Consider the following 19,473-nt stretch of genomic DNA (forward strand, 5'->3'; position numbering starts at 1 on the left):
ACAGAGATTAGTCTTATTGGGGTTACTCAACTCTATTTGGCAAGTCAAAGCGTCACATTCCGAATTGACCAGCTGCAATGTGCGTTGCATTCTCGTGGCCAGACCAGAACGCTGTTTTATCCGTGTAATTGCTTGAATGCTAACAGAACTTACTTCTTATCTTACATTATTTTTTGTTAAAATTAGAAAAGGTCCATTGAGTCCCAAAACATTATTGTAACCGTTTGACTAATAGTTAATATTAATTTGCCTTTTTTTATTGGTAATTGCCTAAAGCATGCCAACTGTAGCTGCTTTTGCTTTGAATATTTATGGATTTATTTGTATTCCTGCTGCCCCTGCATGCAATAAAGTATTTATAATGCTCAATAGACACATTTATTAATGCAAAACACAGACAGAGTCAGTATAGACACTATAATTAAAACACAGGAGAAATATAATATCCTTATCATGCAGGAATGGTTATACTTATCACTGCAAGGCGCTGATCTATAGTGTTTCCTCCCCATTGAGTTCTATTAAATGTTTCCTATTTTGGGAAAGTAGGTTTGAGATCCTGTCACCCATACCAAGGAAGAACATATCAAAGTCTTATTTCTAATAACACTACAGTGATAACTGAATAACAAAACACCAGAACGCTGATTTGCTTTCAAATCGGTGAGTTCTATCTGCTGTGCTAATTAATCACAGGGGGTTTGCACATTTTAGTTTCCTGTAAGTAATGTTCTATTTTAGAGGTCTGAATTGAATTAGGATCTCCCTAAACAGGGGTATCAAAAGTACACTGAGTATGTTTTCTTCAGCTCAGTACCATAAATCAAAATTATTCAAATAAACCTCATGAATCTATCAATCAAAATATGCAAAGTGCAGACAGGTTTGTAATTTGAGAGCCTCCTTTATTTTAATTTGGATTAATTTAGAACAGAATCTCTCAACTCTTAAAAAAAAGACAGTATCATAGTTTAACCTTCAAAGTGTGGTATGTGCATTACTCTTAAATGAAAAATGTTACCTTACTTCAAAAGGTTTTGGTGCTGTTTTGGTATTCTCATGTTTTCCCATATCAGAGAGACCTGCCTCCTGTAGGATGAACCGAGGAAGTACTACTGAAAATTATTCTGCAGGAGCAGGCCTGCGTAACCACTGCAGGAATCATGATGTACCAGCTCAGCTCAATATAGGTTTTTCAGAGTTGGTTGATATTTCAATTAAATGTGTGCTTACGCAGCTACTGTCTGTAACTTGGCTCAGCGGAATTCTTGAGTGAGAATTGGTGCATGCAGTACTTTCATAGAGGAGCACCATGATGCTACCTGACCGGAAGGAACAACAATGCTAACTCGAGGATGGGAGAAAGATTGTGAAACACTGCAAGCAAGCTTCGTGGCAGAGCGGAGATGCTCGAAGCTGTCCTAAAGTTATTTCAACTGATCTGGGACGATGGGAAACGACAGAGCAAGGTTCAATATTTCTCATAAGTATTGTTTTAACTTATGTAAAACTTGAGGATCTTATGAACTTTTCATGTCAAACTTTTCATGTCAGGTTAATTTGGAATAAAAGATCAGTTTGGGATTCTTGCATGTTGGATTACGATTTGGTGCACTTCGAAATGATTCATGTCAGATTGACTTTGAATAAAAGTTCAGCTTCAGTTTGGAATTGTTGCTTTTTGTACTGCATTTTAATTCTTTAATGAATAGGATAAAGCAAAGGCAGAATACTGCATACATGAAACGAACAGGTACATGTAATTCTACTTTTATTCACAATCTCATCTTATTCACTTACTCCAACAGTTTATCGTTCATTTTGATTGTCTTATAACGCAATTCAGAAATATAGGTTGGCAAAAGTGTGTGTATGAGGGTAACGTCAGCACAAATAGGCTGAAAGCCGAGGTTTGTTTATGGACTGCGAGTTCCGATACAACCAACACAAAGGCTCCCAGTCTTATAAATCTACTATATACTGCTTTATTATTACTATACAAGTTAAAAATCAACCTATATCTTATCTAATCATTACCAACTTTTATTTAGTACAGTGTCAATTTCATTGATGAGGCAAAAAAAGTTGCCTAAGAGAATACTTTTAAGTGGCTATGGTACTCGGCCGACTGTGACGTCACTGTTTTGAATGGACTTTGCAGCTGAATGGAATTCTAAACAGTGCTTCAGGTATGATTTTGTTTTCTTTTTTTTTTTTTTTTTTTTTTAAAGCAAACGTCGTCAACCATGCTGACATGGAAGATAAGTCATGGTAAAAACTAAAAGTTGCACGCTGATGTCATGAATAGGGATTTTCTGTGATGTTATCTTGCAGGAATTGTTCAGCATCACACTGCAAGGCACTGATCTACAGTGTTGTTTTCTCCCCATTGAGTTCTACTATTGTTTCCCATTTTGGGAAAAAGAAGAACATATCAAAGTTTTATTTCTAATAACACTACAGTGATAATTGAATATCAAAAAACACCAGAATGCTGATTTGCTTTCAAATCAGTGATTTCTATCTGTAGTGCTAATTAATCACAGGAGGTTTGCACAATTTTAGTTTCCTGTATATAATGTTCTATTTTAGAAGGTTTGTGATGGGAGCAAGAATGTAAAATACTGCAAGCAAGCTTCGTGGCAGAGCAGAGCTAATCAAAGCTGTCCTAAAGTACTCAAAGTTATTTCAAGTGATCTGGGACAATGGGAAACAACAGAGCAAGGTTCGATATTTCTCCTAAGTACTGTTTTAATTTATGCAGATGCAAGTGATATATATATATATATATATATATATATATATATATATATATATATATATATATATATATATATAGTTCCAGATTATTTTAAATCCTAGGTTTAGGCTGTCTGTGCTAAGATTTTAAAACAAATAATTTGACTTTCAGGATACGCACTCATGTTCAGGTTTATCCAAAATTTCAAACGCTAAATAAGATCTACAGTACAGTACATCCTCGCTATAGCAAACCTGTTGGGTTCCAAGCCTTTTGTTCGTTATATCGAGGGGTTCGTTATAGTGAAAGGACCATCACAATGAACGATAAACTGTTGGAGCAAGTGAATGAGATGAGATTGTGAATAAAAGTAGAATTACATGTACCTGTTCGTCTCATGTATGCAGTATTCTGCTATTGCTTTATCCTATTTGTTAAAGAACAGACCTGGATGTTGACAGTGTGTGTTTATATAATACAAGTATATATATACTGTATTAGTATATATTTGGGGTCAAGGGGCCAGGTTAGTTATAGCCAAAGGTTAATTATAATGAAGGCCATTATAGCGAGGGTGTACTGTACTTAAATAATAAGATAGAGGAAACAAAAATTTTGACACAACATTTCCACATGTTCATGGTTTGGTCATTCTTCTAAATGCCCTACCACACAGCAGAAAGGAAAAATAAAATGCAATTCAGGGTTATAAGATGGCAAAAGTCTGTGTATGTGGGTAACATCAGCACAAGTAGGTCTATTTATGGGTGTGAGTTCTGATACAACCCATACACAGAGGCTCACAGTCTTATAGATCTATTATATACTATGCTTTATTATAACTATATCCGTTACCTAATCATTACCAAACTTTATTTAGTACACAGTCAATTTCAATAAATTGTAAAAAAAGGTTGATGAAGAGAATACTGTTAAGTGGATAAGGTACTCGGCCGACCGTGATGTCACTGTTTTGAATGGACTTTGCAGCTGAATGGAATTCGAAACGGTGCTTCAGGTATGATTTTTTTGTTTGTTTTGTTTTGTTTTGTTTTTTTAAAGCAGGGGACGTCAACCGTGCTGATATGGAGGATATGTCATGGTAAAAACTGATAGTGGCACAGTGATGTCATTAGTGGGGTTTTTCTGTGATGTGTCGTGGAATACAGAAGGTGAAATGTGCGCTCCAATTGGCTGAAAGAGCATGAGCAGTCTATAATACAAGTCTACGAAACACCTTCTAAGAAACAACACATAGGAACAGACCTGCAGCACACAGATCCCTTACCTTAGTGGTGACTCTGTAAGTGATGTAAGTCTCCATAGTGGAGAGATGCTTTTTGGGGTCATCCACTGTAACAAAAAGGTCCCTGGTCTCTCCATCTAGGTCATCATCTAGCTGCAGTCTGTTGAGCAAGGAAGAGGAGGAAGCAGGGCTGGATGTGTCCACTGGGGTACCATTCGGCAAACTGAAGTCCTGGAAGAGAAACAGACCAAACCAAACCAAAATCAACAGGTAGCTTGCATTGCAGAAGTTGATGTCCGATGAATACTTTAATAGTCCTTGTGATTTCACTACTCCCTCCTGTTGAATTTCTTTAGTTTTTTGCTTTGGTTTGATATCTGCAGATACTTAAAAGAAAGTTCTAGCTACTTGGTAATATAACCAAAAGCAAAAACTTCAAGTTGCAGCAGTTTATCTATCGTAAATATCTGCATATTAATGTAAAATATATTCATGTAAAACAACAAGTGAAGAAAAAAAAACAAAATATCTATATCTACACATTTAATTATCTATCACCAAGAAGACATTCTGCCAAGTTGTATTTGTTGTGGTTTTTACTACCCTTTTTATTAAAAGGACCAAAATTCGCAAAAAATGCTGGCCAGATCATGCGCCTACAAATTGTCATATTTCGATTCTGCCACTGATCTGCTATAGACATGCCCTACCTCGTTTTGATACCCATACAGTAGGTGCCTCTAGCAGACCAACATGGTTACAGGGTTAGAAACTCCCACTCACCCGAGGCAAGTTAAATCTGATGTGGACTAGTTGGTGTCTGTGTCTCAGTAGTCCTCTGGGCGAGTACTCTCACGTTCAGTCTTGCGTTAAATGCAGAAAGTCAATTTTCTAATGGGACGTAGCAGTGGTGAATAAGCATTCACAAATAATGCTTAGAAAACAGTCACTCGGAACTGAAACCTCCCTTCATCTCCCCTGCAATGCCAACCCCACTAGATGTCTTACGTTTGTGTTCTCTCTCTGCGCATTATGTGAAGTTTATCATTTGAATTTACTTAAACATCTTTTGAAGTAAGTGTAAAGTATTTTACAAAAATTTGGAGATTTTTACTGGGTTACGACCCTGACTGAAGATGTCATTAGCAAAGGGGGCCGGTTGTACTAACGAAGTCAAAACAACAGGCCACGTTTTCCTAAACGTTTTAAAACGAATAAACGAACAAATACCATAATAAACATAATCGTAATATGTTGCTTAAAACATAATAACACAATACATTCATAATAAAGTTGAGTTCTTATCTATAAACAGCAACACGTTTACGGGACTGGCTGTCCATAGCTTTGTGTTTACATTATTGTCAGCATATATTAAGTAACTGGAAGCTGAAATTACTTTTTTTAAAACACACTTTTTATACCAATACAGTAGTGGGGAGCGATAATCAGTTAGTTTGAAAACCAGCCTTTAATCACTGACAATAGCAGCACAGGCAGTGATTCCATGAGTGCTCTGGGGCTCAAGCAGAAATGGGGGAAAATAAGGTTCTGCACAGTGCAAATAAATCAACTGTTCTGTCAAATTATAGTGTGGATGCTTCACAAGAGAAATTGTTATTACAGCGTTTAAAAATCCTTTTATACAAAAGTCTCCCAGCTTTCTTGAAAAGATCTGCATTTATGTCGTTCTTGTTTTGTATTTGTTATGCTCTCACTAGTATCTAAAATTAGTAGATACAGCGTCCATCAGTTCTGGCAGATTCTACTGTACTTGCTGAAGCGGTTTTCTCCCACTGCTAATTAAAAAATAAATAAATAAATAGCCACGGAGCTAACAATTTAATCCCAAGGGCTACAGTGAAACATACAGTCTTTAAATTGGGACTTTAGTGAAGACCATATGTGTATGTGAGTATATTCATTATTGTGATAGTAATTCATAGCCAGACAGCATTTTTGTAAATTGGAACACATGTAATGTACAATAAAATACACATTTTATTCTATTTCAGGCTGAGCTTCATGGTCAGCAAGGTGACACAGCTGAGAGCTGTGTTTCCCTCTGTCATCCTGTCTGGTGCTGTCAGTGTCAGTTTCTCACAGTACAGAAGTCGCTCAGTAATGAGGCGCAAACAGGTGATTAATCGATCTGTATGAGGGTTTACGAAGGTGCGTTGTAAAAAAAAATATAAATAAACAAATAAATAAAGTAAATCTTCACATCAGGACTAGCAAGTTCTAAAAGGTACTAGTCCTTTGGACTAGTAGCACAATATTGTTAGTTTCTAACCCTGTAGATAAAACTTTATTTTCACAGGGGCAAATCTTAAGAGGTCTCTTTTCTTGTTAGGTCCCGGACTACTGTAGCAGTACAATAAAAAGTGGGACTGACTGCCAGAGTGAAAAATAATAACCTTGTTACAGCGTTTCTGTTAACCAGTCAGGCGCTTTCAAAAGGAATGCGACGGGCAGGTAGAAAGATTGACTGTCACTAACAAGAGCAATTGAGTGTGCCCCTAATGCACCTCTAGACTACACCCTTTAATGGCACAGGCAACTGAACAAGAGAGAGAGAGATTTGGTAGTACCTGCCTTAGTACATGCTTGTTAACAATGCAAGTCAGCGACTGGCCGATTCAATCCATGTCCCCCGCCCCCTTTCGTTCCTCCTAGAGGGGAGGATTTGTTTATTTCATTTTAATCCATGATTCCAATTGACTGTGTCTAGTGTGTTAGTTGCAGTTCATTTTTGTATCTTTTCTGTACAAAATACCTGTAGTTTTCAGTTACGCTAAGAACTGTGGTGTAAATATTTTAATTTGAAATTATAAAAGTGAAATATGAATGTTGAAAATAAATAGTTCTAAAATTATTTTAGGAATCATTTAAAAAAAAAAAAAAAAGCCTATTTATTCTACATAACTTTAAGAATGCACAGGTTTGACAAGAATGATGATGATACTGCTGCTTGGAGTTACTGGTAAAACATTTAGTGATCAGGCACTGACGGGCTGCAGTTTTTCCTAGCGGAAACTCTGTGTTAGGTCAGGCAAACTAAAACAACCTGGAGGCCCAGAAATCAAGATGCTGGGGAAGCCATTGTCTCAATGATTATGAGCTCTTGGCTCAGGTGGCTGCAGCCTTGCACCGTAAAGAAATCTGTCATACAGCTAAATAACTGTCAGCACGCTGATCCCAGCAATCTGAATCTGAGGCTAAAATACAACTGCTGGCCATCTGCTTAATATCTAGTCTTAAATTATCTTACAGACTAGCAGCCTACATGCTCACTGTAATGTGCATGCTGGAAACACAGATTGCACCCACTTAAATTTGCCACATTTCTACAAATAAAAAAAAAAAAATACAAAAAAGACTTTGCACCAGTCTGGTACATAGATTACACCTCCAAACGAGGTGCAAACAGAACAACAATTTAGCCCTCTCTTTACCTACAGGATGGGGTCTACACAACAACAGTCATGAGAGTGGCTAGAAAAAAATACTACTCTAATACAGTCAATCAAGCCCCTCAATACACTATAACAATATTTTTGTACAGATCAGAATTAAATACTGTTAGGAATATAAGGGCATATCCTAAACAAATTGATATGCAGCACGGTACATTTTATTGTAGGAAAGCTTTATTTTTTCATTTTTTAGTGGTTACTAAAACACATGCGTTTAAAAAAAAAAAAAAAAAAAAAAAAGACACATTGTTTTATCTTAGTTAAATATTAGCTTTGCAGCTTTGTCATTCACATCTGGCATCACATTATTAGCAGCCTTGCTTAAGTACATAATGGTGCCCAGTGGCACTTCAATATTGAACAACACACCTAAATGGAAATGATCACTGGGTAGGCTATGCTTCTCTAAGACTACGTGTTAAATTTAAATACTACTTTTAACATTATGCAACTGTTATGCAAAATAAAAAGAAAGAAAACAGCTTCTATTTCATATAAACAAGTACTTTTGTGGCATTCTAATAAAATGCAAAGAGAAATTTGAATTCAGCTGGGCATTGCAGTATACATTTTTTCCTTCCTGTGAGAATATCTCTTTTGTGACAGTACTTCAGTATAGTGGCTTAAAATGTTTTAAGCTTGTTACTTTAAAATGTTGCTGACAGTGACACAGGTTACTTCTCTATACATCTCAAACTTAGATTTAGTAGATTAACTTAGAAAATAGCAAGAGTATGAATTTGACAGTTTATTTAGACTTCAATCTTATCTAGATATTTCAAAATGCCCCAGTAGTAATCATGCATTGGGAACTGCTGCAACCTTTCAGACTACACTAGTTGCCAACTAACAATCACCAACTTTCTCATGCTGTATGTTGTAAATCTGTCTTAAAGCACAGGGTTTAGTTAAAGGTGTTAGCATCCCACAATTATGTTCAGTTTTACAGTAAAATACAAATTCTGGGTTAATAGTTACACATTCCAGTGTTGCCTTTTGTACACTCTGCTGAAACGTAGTTACTATAGCTGCAGGCACACAGGATTTCTCCCTCATGAAGGCTTTATATCAACACTGCAGCCACCATCCTGCTACCACTGTACCTGCAGCAGCAGCAGCTTGACAGTCGTCTAAGGTCGGTTTTACCTCAGAGAAGCAAAACACCAAGTAAACAAGGGAGAAAGGGATTTCCTGTTTTGATGTGTTTGTATACTATAGCACTTTAGGAGAAAAATATATCAAAAGATAATATTTGGGCTTGTGAGGCAACAACCTGTTTAAATATTTATTTCTTAAATCACAATCATAGATGGCGGAGGGGGATTATTTTCCTTGTCCACATAAAATGTACAGGTTTCAAAATATAGATGGTGAGAGCATTTACCACACTACAGTACAGTATGTGAATGCTGTTTCCAGGTTTCTCTATTAAATTAATAACTAAAACATTAGTTGCAGAATTGTAAACTCTTGAATGCCTGTGTTTTATCTTTCATTTCCTCTTTTCCTTAACCCTTCCTCTTTTATCCTGTTTTTGCACAACTAAGATGAAATTATTTTTATGAAAACATACAGGCTGCTGCTGAGAAGAACAATTGTCTTTTCATTGTACTAGTTTTCAGTAGAGTGCCTGGTCAGGTTATCAGCATCAATCTTTACATGCAGGCTGCTTCTCAAACTTGCTCTATGAGTCAGTAGAGCAGCTGAAAATGTTGTACTGCAGTAGTTTAGCAGTAGATTCTGCTCCGAAACATCATAATAATAATAATAATAATAATAATAATAATAATAATAATAATAATAACAACAATAATAGGCTGTTTGGCCTCTGATAAGTTTAACCCAATTATTTTGTATCTTACTATGCAAGGCAAATAGTAGAAACAATAAAAGTCCTGACAGAAAACGAGAGTCAGATGGCACCATGTACTCTGTCAAACATTGCTCTATTAGCAACTTGAATACATTCAATATAGCAGAACATGAACAAAACACAAAGGGGTTCAACATCAAAAACAATTAAGTGATAGTGTCCATCGATGAAGGGTCTACCATATGGTAACTGACCATAACTGGAGTCATGCTTCCCGAACCACATGCGACATGGTACAGATTTCATGGAGAGGGTGCTATTGCTATTAGAACAACTGTTCATTACTTTCTTTAAAAACACTCTAAAACCTAGATTAACTTTGAATTTTTAATGACTTGTCGGGTTTTAGGAAAACCGTCCTGAAAATGTTCATAAAGGACCACATACATAATGACAGAAGAAAACAAACAACTTTATTAAACAAATAACCTCTTACTTGTCAGAGTTACTTCTAATCTATCTGGACAGTGCAAGATAACTGAATGGAGCAATTTTACTTAACTGTCCATGTCTCTGTTTGTTGTTGTTGAAATATGCTGTCTGAGCTGCAGTCGAGCAGACAGGCTGCGATTGGCTGACTCTTAAATTTCAGGTACTGGACTGGTTGCTTTCATCAGTGCAAAGTATTGATTGGCTGGTTTTGGTGGATAATAAACTAAATGTGGGCCAATTGTGACTCGTTTAATATTTGCGGTGCAATAGGTGTGAACTGAGCTTTCATTTCCTCTCCTCTCCTCTCCTCTCCTCTCCTCTCCTCTCCTCTCCTCTCCTCTCCTCTCCTTGCAAGGCCCTTGTGAAAAGGGACGTGCATGATCAAGTTGCTGTGCTCTACAGACTGGATTCTCTACAGTACTTTTGCTGTGCGGGATCATAAAGATCAGTGAGGCATAGCTAATATAGAGTTTGAAATGTACCTATTCTTTCTGTCCCTCTTGTTTCTATGAAAATCATATTACAGTATCTGAACTGCCCAGCATAGGAGGCATAAATGAATATGGTCAGCTAGTGAAGCATCATTATTTCCAAGCTGGAGGCCAGGGGAAAGAAATTGCATGAAACTCTTAAAGTTCATCCTGTAGGGCAAAATATGTCTACACAGTAGTGGAAAAAAATGAAAAAGTCCATTATGAATTCTGAATAGTCTTGTAGCAGTTTATCAACAGAGGGGTGTAATTTTAACAATATGTAATGCTGTGATTTAACACAAAAATGCTGTACTGAAATTCTCGCATTGCCTTTGAGCCAAATCACACCTGCGGGACACCATAGCTCTGACCTGTTGGATCTGCATAAATCTTGCTGATACTAGGAAAACAAGAGATGAAAACGCCCCTTGATCAGACTATAGAAATGCAAAGCTGACAAATACATAGACAGACAAACAGACAATTTTTCATTGTAAAGCTTTTTTTTTTTTTTAAATCTACCACTAAAACTACAGTAGCTTTAGAGGTATAGGTCCTAGATAATTGCACGGCTTGGTCTTTGAATTAAATGGGTCTGGATGTGCTCCATGCCCAGTTTACAGTTAGGTAACAAAATTAGACCTTTAAATACCTGCTTTTAAACCAACAGACATTTGTTCCACCACTAGTTTTCTATATTACATTACATTGCCACTGGTGTAGATGCTAGATGTTACATGTTGCAAAATGTTACAAACACCTGGAACCTTGTCCTGTAAATGTTTCTGTAATTATAACATGGATATACTGTAAGTGCATCAAACAATCATCATTACTATTTTAATTCAATTTCAAAGTTATTAAATAATAATAATAATAATAATAATAATAATAATAATAATAATAATAATAATAATAATAATAATCATCATCAATATGGACAAGTAACAATTTATTGACAAAAACTCCCCCACGTCTGTTTAAATGGTTTAGTCTTGAGTTCAAAGCAGTGCAGGTGCTTTGAAAGGTAATTAATTCAAATAGCCAAGGTTGTGCGTAAAGTGAAAACTGCTGCAGAAACTAGAAAAGAACACAGCCTGGTGAGGTATCTCCTCTGACTGAAAACATGTGAAACAAGCACAGCATTTCATTTTGGAAATGGTATTGTGAGCCACAACTGTGCAAAATTATCTGAATGCACAATCTCAATCTCAAAGTGGGGCATATGGATTAGGCAAGGTAAATCACTCAAAATACGTTATTTAGAAAGACTGTATCGCTGCAGGTACAGTGGCTGAATCCTCATGAAACTAAACCTTCACTCTTTTAAAAGAAGCTCTTGGGTACTCCGATTTGGGAACAGCACTCTGAACTGTGCAATTCCTTATTGTTTTCATGCTGTAATAAGAGAAAAAAGCAAAGTTCACCAATACTTACCACATGTTTAACAAATCTGCAATCCCTTTTAGGGTCTCCATGGTAACCAGTTAAAATGTATTATTCTAAACAGTTTAAATGTAGAAAGATGTTTGGACTAAAATGAAGAACTTACCGTAGCAATTTTCCCCCATTTTAATCTTTCTCTGCATATTTAGTTGAAATGGAACGTTGGATTAAATTCAACATTTTGTATTGAAGCTCCAGGCCTCTATGTGTGAATTATCATATTGCAGCTCAGGTGCTGTCAGATACTGCAAAGAAACTGTCTGTGTGTTACACATTTTTTCAGAGAACATCTTGCCAGACTGAGAAAAAAATGTATTTTATTTGGCCTGCTATACATGATTTTAACATAAACCAGAAAAAGCAGTGAACTTTCCAAACAGCTAGGCTATATAGTTAAACTTTCCAAATGGATTCATATTATAGAATTTGAGGCATTGTAACCTTGGAAAGTGCATCAGTGTGATGTTTTGTGCACTGCTTACAGTATAAGAATATGTACTTTGATTTCATGAATGCATTGTACTGTACATCCTCATTTCCTTCTAATAATAATATAATAATAATAATAATAATAATAATAATAATAATAATAATAATAATAATGTTATTATTATTATCTTTATTTTTATATAGCGCCTTTCATAGTGGACCACCATCACAAAGCGCTTTACTTTAAGTGACCTTCTGGTTACAAGCCCTGAACTTTAACCACTGGACCACACTAAAAAAAAAAAAAAAAAAACACCCACACATACAACATACATACGTACATGTATGTAAACACACATGTATGTATGTATGTATGTATGTATGTATGTATGTATATGTATGTATATATATATATATATATATATATATATATATATATATATATATATATATATATATATATATATATACATATAATATAATACAGGTATAAAAACAGGGCCATTAATGGGAGGTGCATGATGGCATGTTTGATGGCAGAGTATGCCCTCATGTTACCGGAAGTAAGATGGCCGACCCAGGGGAGACTACACCTCCCAGATATTCAGCGCGTTTTCACGTGCATAAAACAGCAGCGGGTAGTTCTCTCAGGACAGAAGTGTGAGCATGCGTACTTTGTAAGCCTGGGGGTTTTCTCCAATCCTACAGGAATATGTCATCAGTGTGTTTACACTAGCAAAGTATTACAGAATCGTAACGCTTGTCCTCTCGTTGCAGAATACGAACTCAACTTTTGAGAGGTTAAGAGTTATGATTCCAGGATGTGCTCGGTAGTGTTTGCACAAGCGAAATGTTGTGGAATCGTAACTCTTGTCCTCTCATTGCGGAATATATGTTCTAGTGTAAACACACCTATTGTCCCTCGTAAATAGGGGGGTTAATAATTAGCCATAATGTTATGGGTTGATTATTTAATTATTCTTTTGACCAGTTTAGCTGGTGTGGCTACACAGACATCTGGAGGTTTAGGACTGAACTGCAGTTTAAAAAAAAAAAAATTGTGAAAAGCGCAGGGGTCTACTTTGAGATATCAGTTGTAGATATGGATTTGCAAATTCATGCAAAAGCTCAGCTCACAGGGATTACTATTGCTGATAACATGTTACAGTTAGCAGGGTAGCCTGTAAAACAAACAACTCATGCAACATACAGTACCAGGTACACCTAATGTATAGAATCAGTAGCATCTTATTTTTACATATACAAATATATAGGTCAAAGTGATCATTTTTCTCATGTTAGATGTTTTTTTTTAATTTATTTAATTTTTTTTAAATAAAACTAAACTAATCTAATCTATAGGTTTAAATAAAACTAACTAAACTAATCTATAGGTTAAAAACCTTAATATAAATCCATATAAACGAATCCCGTAAAACAAGGTTGTACTTCAGATGGTTTGCTGACAAAAAAATCACAGGGTAAATAAACAAAATTGTCTGTCCACTTTATTTCATACTGTATACAACTTGATATGCCTGTGTACACCTCAAATTAGGAAGTGTTTTGATCCAAACAATGACATGATTACGTGATTTATGTGGTAAGTGGCATCGGGGGGGGGCGGAGACACACAACAACAAACAATGAACAGCACCCTTTCAAGCACATGAATTTCTACGATGTGTAATAATGCCATTGCAGAAAAGTGTCCTGAAAAATAACCAGAAGGTCTTACACAATATGCAAAACAAACATGATCATTTCAGGGAGCTACATCCTCGCAGGCTTGAATCTAGGCTGCTGGCTGCCAGGCCAGTGGGCTGCCCAGTGGTAATGCTATGGGCTGCACTGCCGGTGGGGAGGTTTAATATCCTGATCAGGGATCTTGTCGCCTGTTGGTTCATGGCTACCCCCTGTCTGCAAAGTTCTGAATTGCTCTCTGTGCATCTCGATGCCATCCATGTTCCTCTGAACAGTGAAATCATCATCGGAAGAGATTGTGCGGAGGAGGTGCTCAATGTTAAAACAAAAGAGTAGCCGCTACAGGGGAGCAGGGGCAGAGGAACTGGTTATTAAAAGACAGCCCATAAAACCCAAACTGTACAGACAGCTGCCTGCCAAAAAACTTATTTTCTGACCGTATGGGCACAAGTCACCCTCATGCCAGGAAGCCAGCAGCAACACAGGTCAATTCATACAATTAAAAATGTACAGATGCAGCTCTTGCAAAAAACTACAAACACAGCATTTCCTGAACACATACATTGTTATTTTTAAGTTAAACTGTGTTGTTTCTTTCTGTGGCTAATAATTTGCTTTGTATATAAATCCTAAGAAGTATTACACAACCTCCCAAACTTTGACCTTGAATTAAGTTTAGTAGCCTTGATAACCTCTACAAATGTATTGCATGGAAGGCCATTTTGGACTTGCCCCTTTTTTTTGCCCCAGCATAATACATTGAGACAAACTAGACCACGTCAACCCGAGAGCTATTGTTTTATCTTATGTGATGCAAGTTATGGCAAATTTTATGGAAAAGGATTAGCGCAACCACGTACTCTTCCTATTAAATAGTGCCACTTTCTTTGACACTGATTCTTTGGAAACTAAATATACAGTAGTACAGTATCCACCACTTACACCGTACAGGGTTATTTCATGCAGCCATTTGTATCCGACAAATATCCTTTGCCATTTTCCATTCCCATTGATTTCAATAACAAAGGCATAGTTTAAGTAGTTGTTAAGCACACTGTATATTTAGGGCAGACTCAGCCGTTTGGATCTCGTTATGTGCCATTCACATAGACTTAGATAACAGACTGTTTATTACTGCAGTAATCACTCTTACTAATCCACCAATCAGCTGTGTTCACCTTATTACCTTGCCATTCACATAGATTTCAATACAAAAGGAAGCACTTTACTGTAGTAGAAGCTTGACAGACCGACCAATCAGCTGTTTGCACCTTGTTACTGAGCAATTACCCCAGTACTGTACCTTGGCTATATAATCCCTGTATGTAGCGTCAGGTTTACAGTCTGAAAAACCAGCACTGACTTCAACAGCGTGTAAATAAAATGTCTCTGTTAGATACCGTGCACGTGCTAAAGCTTCCTTGAAACTCTGTCAGTCAGCAAACAATGAAACATTGCTTCAAAAAAGCTGGGGTTTCTGTAGTTGAGGAGGAAAATACGAAAATACAATCGAAAACAAACTGACAACACCAGTGGGGATGCAAGAAGAATTCTCAGCCATGTCACTTTGGCGACCAGGACGCTCTGCCTGAAACAGACACTGATGAAGTAAGCGTGCGTGCTGCGCTTGTAACACTGCAGTGTGCTATGGCGCAGCATCAGGATATAGAGCCAAACTGAAAGAGCTGAAAGTTTGCCGTCCATACTTGCAAAAAAAGATTGTCCAGATGAGTATCACAGAGTCCTTCGCTGGAAACAATTTGCAGTAATGCAGCCTACCTGTACTGTACATTTCTGCACTTGCACAACTTTTTTGCACATTTTATTACATTTATAGGTTTTAATACATATTTTATTATTAGTGTAATGAGTGTCTAAAAGATTTAAACGCATATACGCTTGTTTGTTTCGATTACTGTACTGGTGATTGGGGGGTATTTTGAATGTCAGGTTATTGTGTGTTATTGAGTTTATACCGCCCATCGCTTATTGAGGGTGAATTATGTTAACACAAACACACCCCTTTTAAGCGTTGGCGACTGTACTAAAAAAATAGAGTTTTGAGGAGAGGGCTTTATCTTTATGTACATGGTGCATCTGAAGGGCGCTCTAAGAGGAGATGGTCATGAAATGACGAATTGCTGCAATGTTGTTAAAAAAAGGTTTTATCTTAACTGATACAATAGTAGTATCATTCATATTTTCATGTCTATTTAGAATGGAAATTAAACAGGAAGCAATCCTATAAAATACTGCAGGGCCAAAAACAAGTGCACATTTCAACATCTGTTGTGCCACTGTCAAACAACAGCATCATTATGACACAACAATGCCACTTGCAATGTGCCACCATCACAACAAAGGCTCACTGTTGTAGCATAGTACAATTATCTTTGTAAAGCACATTCTCAGAACAAAAACAATGTCACCCTTACACTCTACCCAGTACACTTCCTGTTTCACATCATCCTGCTAACAAACAGATCATTCCACATTCCACCATTGACATTCCACTAGCATGTCCTGTAGCGCTACATCCAGCTTCACTATATTAATTTAGTTACTACCGTACAGTATTCTATTTGAACCTTTTCAGTTAATCATGGAATGCTAATTTCTCCTTGAAAAAGCAAATGGGAAAAGCACAAATCTGATTAACCCACATTTCATTGTACCCTGAATCCTATTCAGAATTTGGCCTTAATGTGCCTGACAGGGTTTACAGAAACTAGGGCTAACAGCCCAGAGTGCTAAGACAAGGGTAAGACATAGATGTTTGGTGAGGTGATTCATATCATTATTATTTTGAAATTGCATGTTGTTTTGTTGATAACAAATCTGGAACACCTACCAGTCTGTCATCTGTGACATACTGTAAAGCTTATAAATTATGTATGATAATGAATCACACAAACTAAAAACAGTAATACTCCCCAATTGGCATGTGTTTGTTTGTTAGAAACTCATACACACTGCAACTATGACCACAGTAGCAATAGTGTGTGTGTGTGTAGAACTAAAAGTGTTTTCCAGCTAACAGAACTACATTATTTACTGGCCGAGATATTAAAAAATATATGAAATAAAAAGTTAAACGTATTGAACTCATGAATGTGGTGTAAACTTCAAACTGCAATGTTCAACTTTACATGTTTTCAACATTAGTATCACATGTTTTAATAAAATGCTTCTGACTGAGGCTTTTTCTTTTTTAAAACTCACTTACCTATCGTTTAAACCTGACCACTGGTTAAATGTAATGTATTTTCTTGTCTTAGTAGAAAGACGGTTTTGCCCAACATTTGACTTTACGCTTGAGAACTTTAAATTATATAAAATCGTGTGTGCACCACATGACACCAAACAAACTACTTTACTTAACAATGAAAAATTGACTTTAACTAGTTTTCATTTTGTAATTTTCTTTCAGATGTTCTCTATGGAATCAATTTAACAGTTGGAAAGTGCTTACCTTGTCCCCTGTGCTGCTGGTGATCTGTAGCTCTGGGCTGGGTGGTGTTAGTGCTGCCTCCTCGCAGGAGAGAGGATGGAAGATATCATGAATAGATTTCTTCCCTGAAGACGGTAACAATTTTGGTGTGCTAACACTCATTGTGCAAGCGACGGGGAAATGGGTCTCCACTGCTCTCTCAGATTTTCAGTAAACGATTCGCTCTGTGTCTAGTATTATTGTTGTCACTCTTCCAGTGCCTAAAGTAACCAAGCCTTTGGGGACTGTCAGCTGACTCGCACAGTGCGCAGCTCAGGAAGTGTTGCATTGAGCTACAGGAAACACATGTGAACTAATATTTAATGTCAACATCGGTCACTTGGTAGCGCTGCAGCCTTTCTGGTATGCAGTTACTGTAGTGTAAAATAAAAACTGCAGTTATTGTTCCTTGTGTGCTTCAATTAAAGCATCTTATCAGAATGGCAAAATAAATAAATAAATATATTTAAAAAATCACCAGTGAAACAGAATGCCACAATACAATCCAGTTACTGAAACCAATAACACGGTTGCGTGATTTTTCATGTTTTTTGTCAGTGTTAATACAATTAAAATGTATTAATTTGCTCATTTTGCTCGATATGCAACTCATGTTGAAAGTAAATTTAAACCCAGCTAACAAAATTACGAACAAAACTAAATACCAAACCATTTTCTTTCGTGAAATCTCTGTAGCAACGGCGTTTCAAATGTTTACATAGACGGAACTAGCCGAACTCTTCCGTTGACAGTTGAGCAAAAAAAAAAAAAAAAAAAAAAAAAACCTCTATTTGTTTATTTAATTGTTTAATTTTCGCACAGACATTATTTGTGACATTTGTTCTAATGTCAGTAAAAATTCTTTTTTTTTTTTTTGCCCAAGACATTATATCAGGGCAATTCTAAATAAAGAATATTTTTGGAGTGGATTTCTTTCTTTCCATCTGCGTAACTATCCGAAATATGATGTATAATAAAGTAAATACCCATTTGAGATATAGATATTTAGCTATGAGTATCACAACGTGTTTTGTGCGACAGTTTCTAAATTAGCAAGAGGAAAAATAGTTCTGTGTGGGGGGGACTTCTATATACCATACATACTTGAAATAATGGCCAATCTCGATTGTGCGCCCTTATTCATATTAGCGGCCTGTTTTACAGGCAAAAGGTTAATAATGGCCCACGCTCTCACTAGTTAAAACTATGATTGAATTTAATTATTTCCAATTTTTAGAAAAATGTATGCTGCTTTATATTGACCTTCGCAAAATGCAATTTTCTCAGAGGGCTTCAACTATCTTTTAACTAAAAATCACTGCATTAAACACAATAGCATTTAAGTACTGTATAGATGTTTTTGAATTAAGTGCTTGGCAAAAATTAATGTACAATGCCCGTATTTAAGTGTTTATTCAAGTTATAAAGTAATGTTATCACGATGAAAAAGTGTCTATGGTCAGTTTGTTCACTCCTAATGAAAGGATATATATAAAGGATATATATATATATATATATATATATATATATATATATATATATATATATATATATATATATATATATATATTAGAAACTATTAATCTTTACGCCACGACGTTGAACTGTGACAGTTCAACCCGCCGCCGACTGCGACGATTCGCTAAAGTGGAGATCCCTCGATAAGTTCGAAAACCTTTCTGAAAAAACTTTACCGTCAGAAGGTTCAAAATTTTAAAAAAAAAAAAAAAAAAAAAAAAAAAGAGAAACAAAACAAAATTTAAAAAAAAATTGTGAATAAAACATTCTCCTAATTCGTATATATTATAAATTGATTCATCTTTTATTTATTTATTTATTTATAATGAAAGTTCCCGAAACGGACAAATTAAATGTGCACACAACGTTACTTTAAAACTTTCAGGGAAGACCTTAAGGTAACTTGTACAACTTTTATAGATATATAATACGACCAAGCAATATACGACTTTCCAGCAACGTCTATAGCACGTCATATTGGCACAACCAAAACACTACCTAAACACAACGTCGCCAGAAAGTACTGTATTAGCTGCGAGTGTTGAAGCCAGAAATATATCTTTAAAATAAACAATGTGTCAATAACAGAGTTACTAAATTAATATGCTTTATTTTAGTGAATGTAGCAATGTATCTCTATTCTCTG

The 19,473-nt window shown here is 36.0% G+C and overlaps 1 protein-coding gene across 1 annotated transcript in view; it reads right to left on the reverse strand.

Annotated features, from left to right (window-relative positions):
• LOC121314686 (sorting nexin-30-like) overlaps nt 1–17,557 on the reverse strand; it is a 28,163-nt gene extending 10,606 nt beyond the window's left edge. The window contains exons 1-2 of the mRNA XM_041248198.1: nt 17,292–17,557; nt 4,029–4,217 (exon numbers count right to left, since the gene is read on the reverse strand). Of these exons, the coding sequence (XP_041104132.1) occupies nt 4,029–4,217; nt 17,292–17,432 (330 nt within the window). The 5' untranslated portion in view covers nt 17,433–17,557. The remainder of the gene's footprint in view (nt 1–4,028; nt 4,218–17,291) is intronic.
• Between the last annotated feature and the right edge of the window lie 1,916 nt (nt 17,558–19,473).

This window comes from Polyodon spathula, chromosome 1 (assembly GCF_017654505.1).
Source record: "Polyodon spathula isolate WHYD16114869_AA chromosome 1, ASM1765450v1, whole genome shotgun sequence".
In the NCBI taxonomy this organism is placed as follows: Eukaryota; Metazoa; Chordata; class Actinopteri; order Acipenseriformes; family Polyodontidae; genus Polyodon; species Polyodon spathula.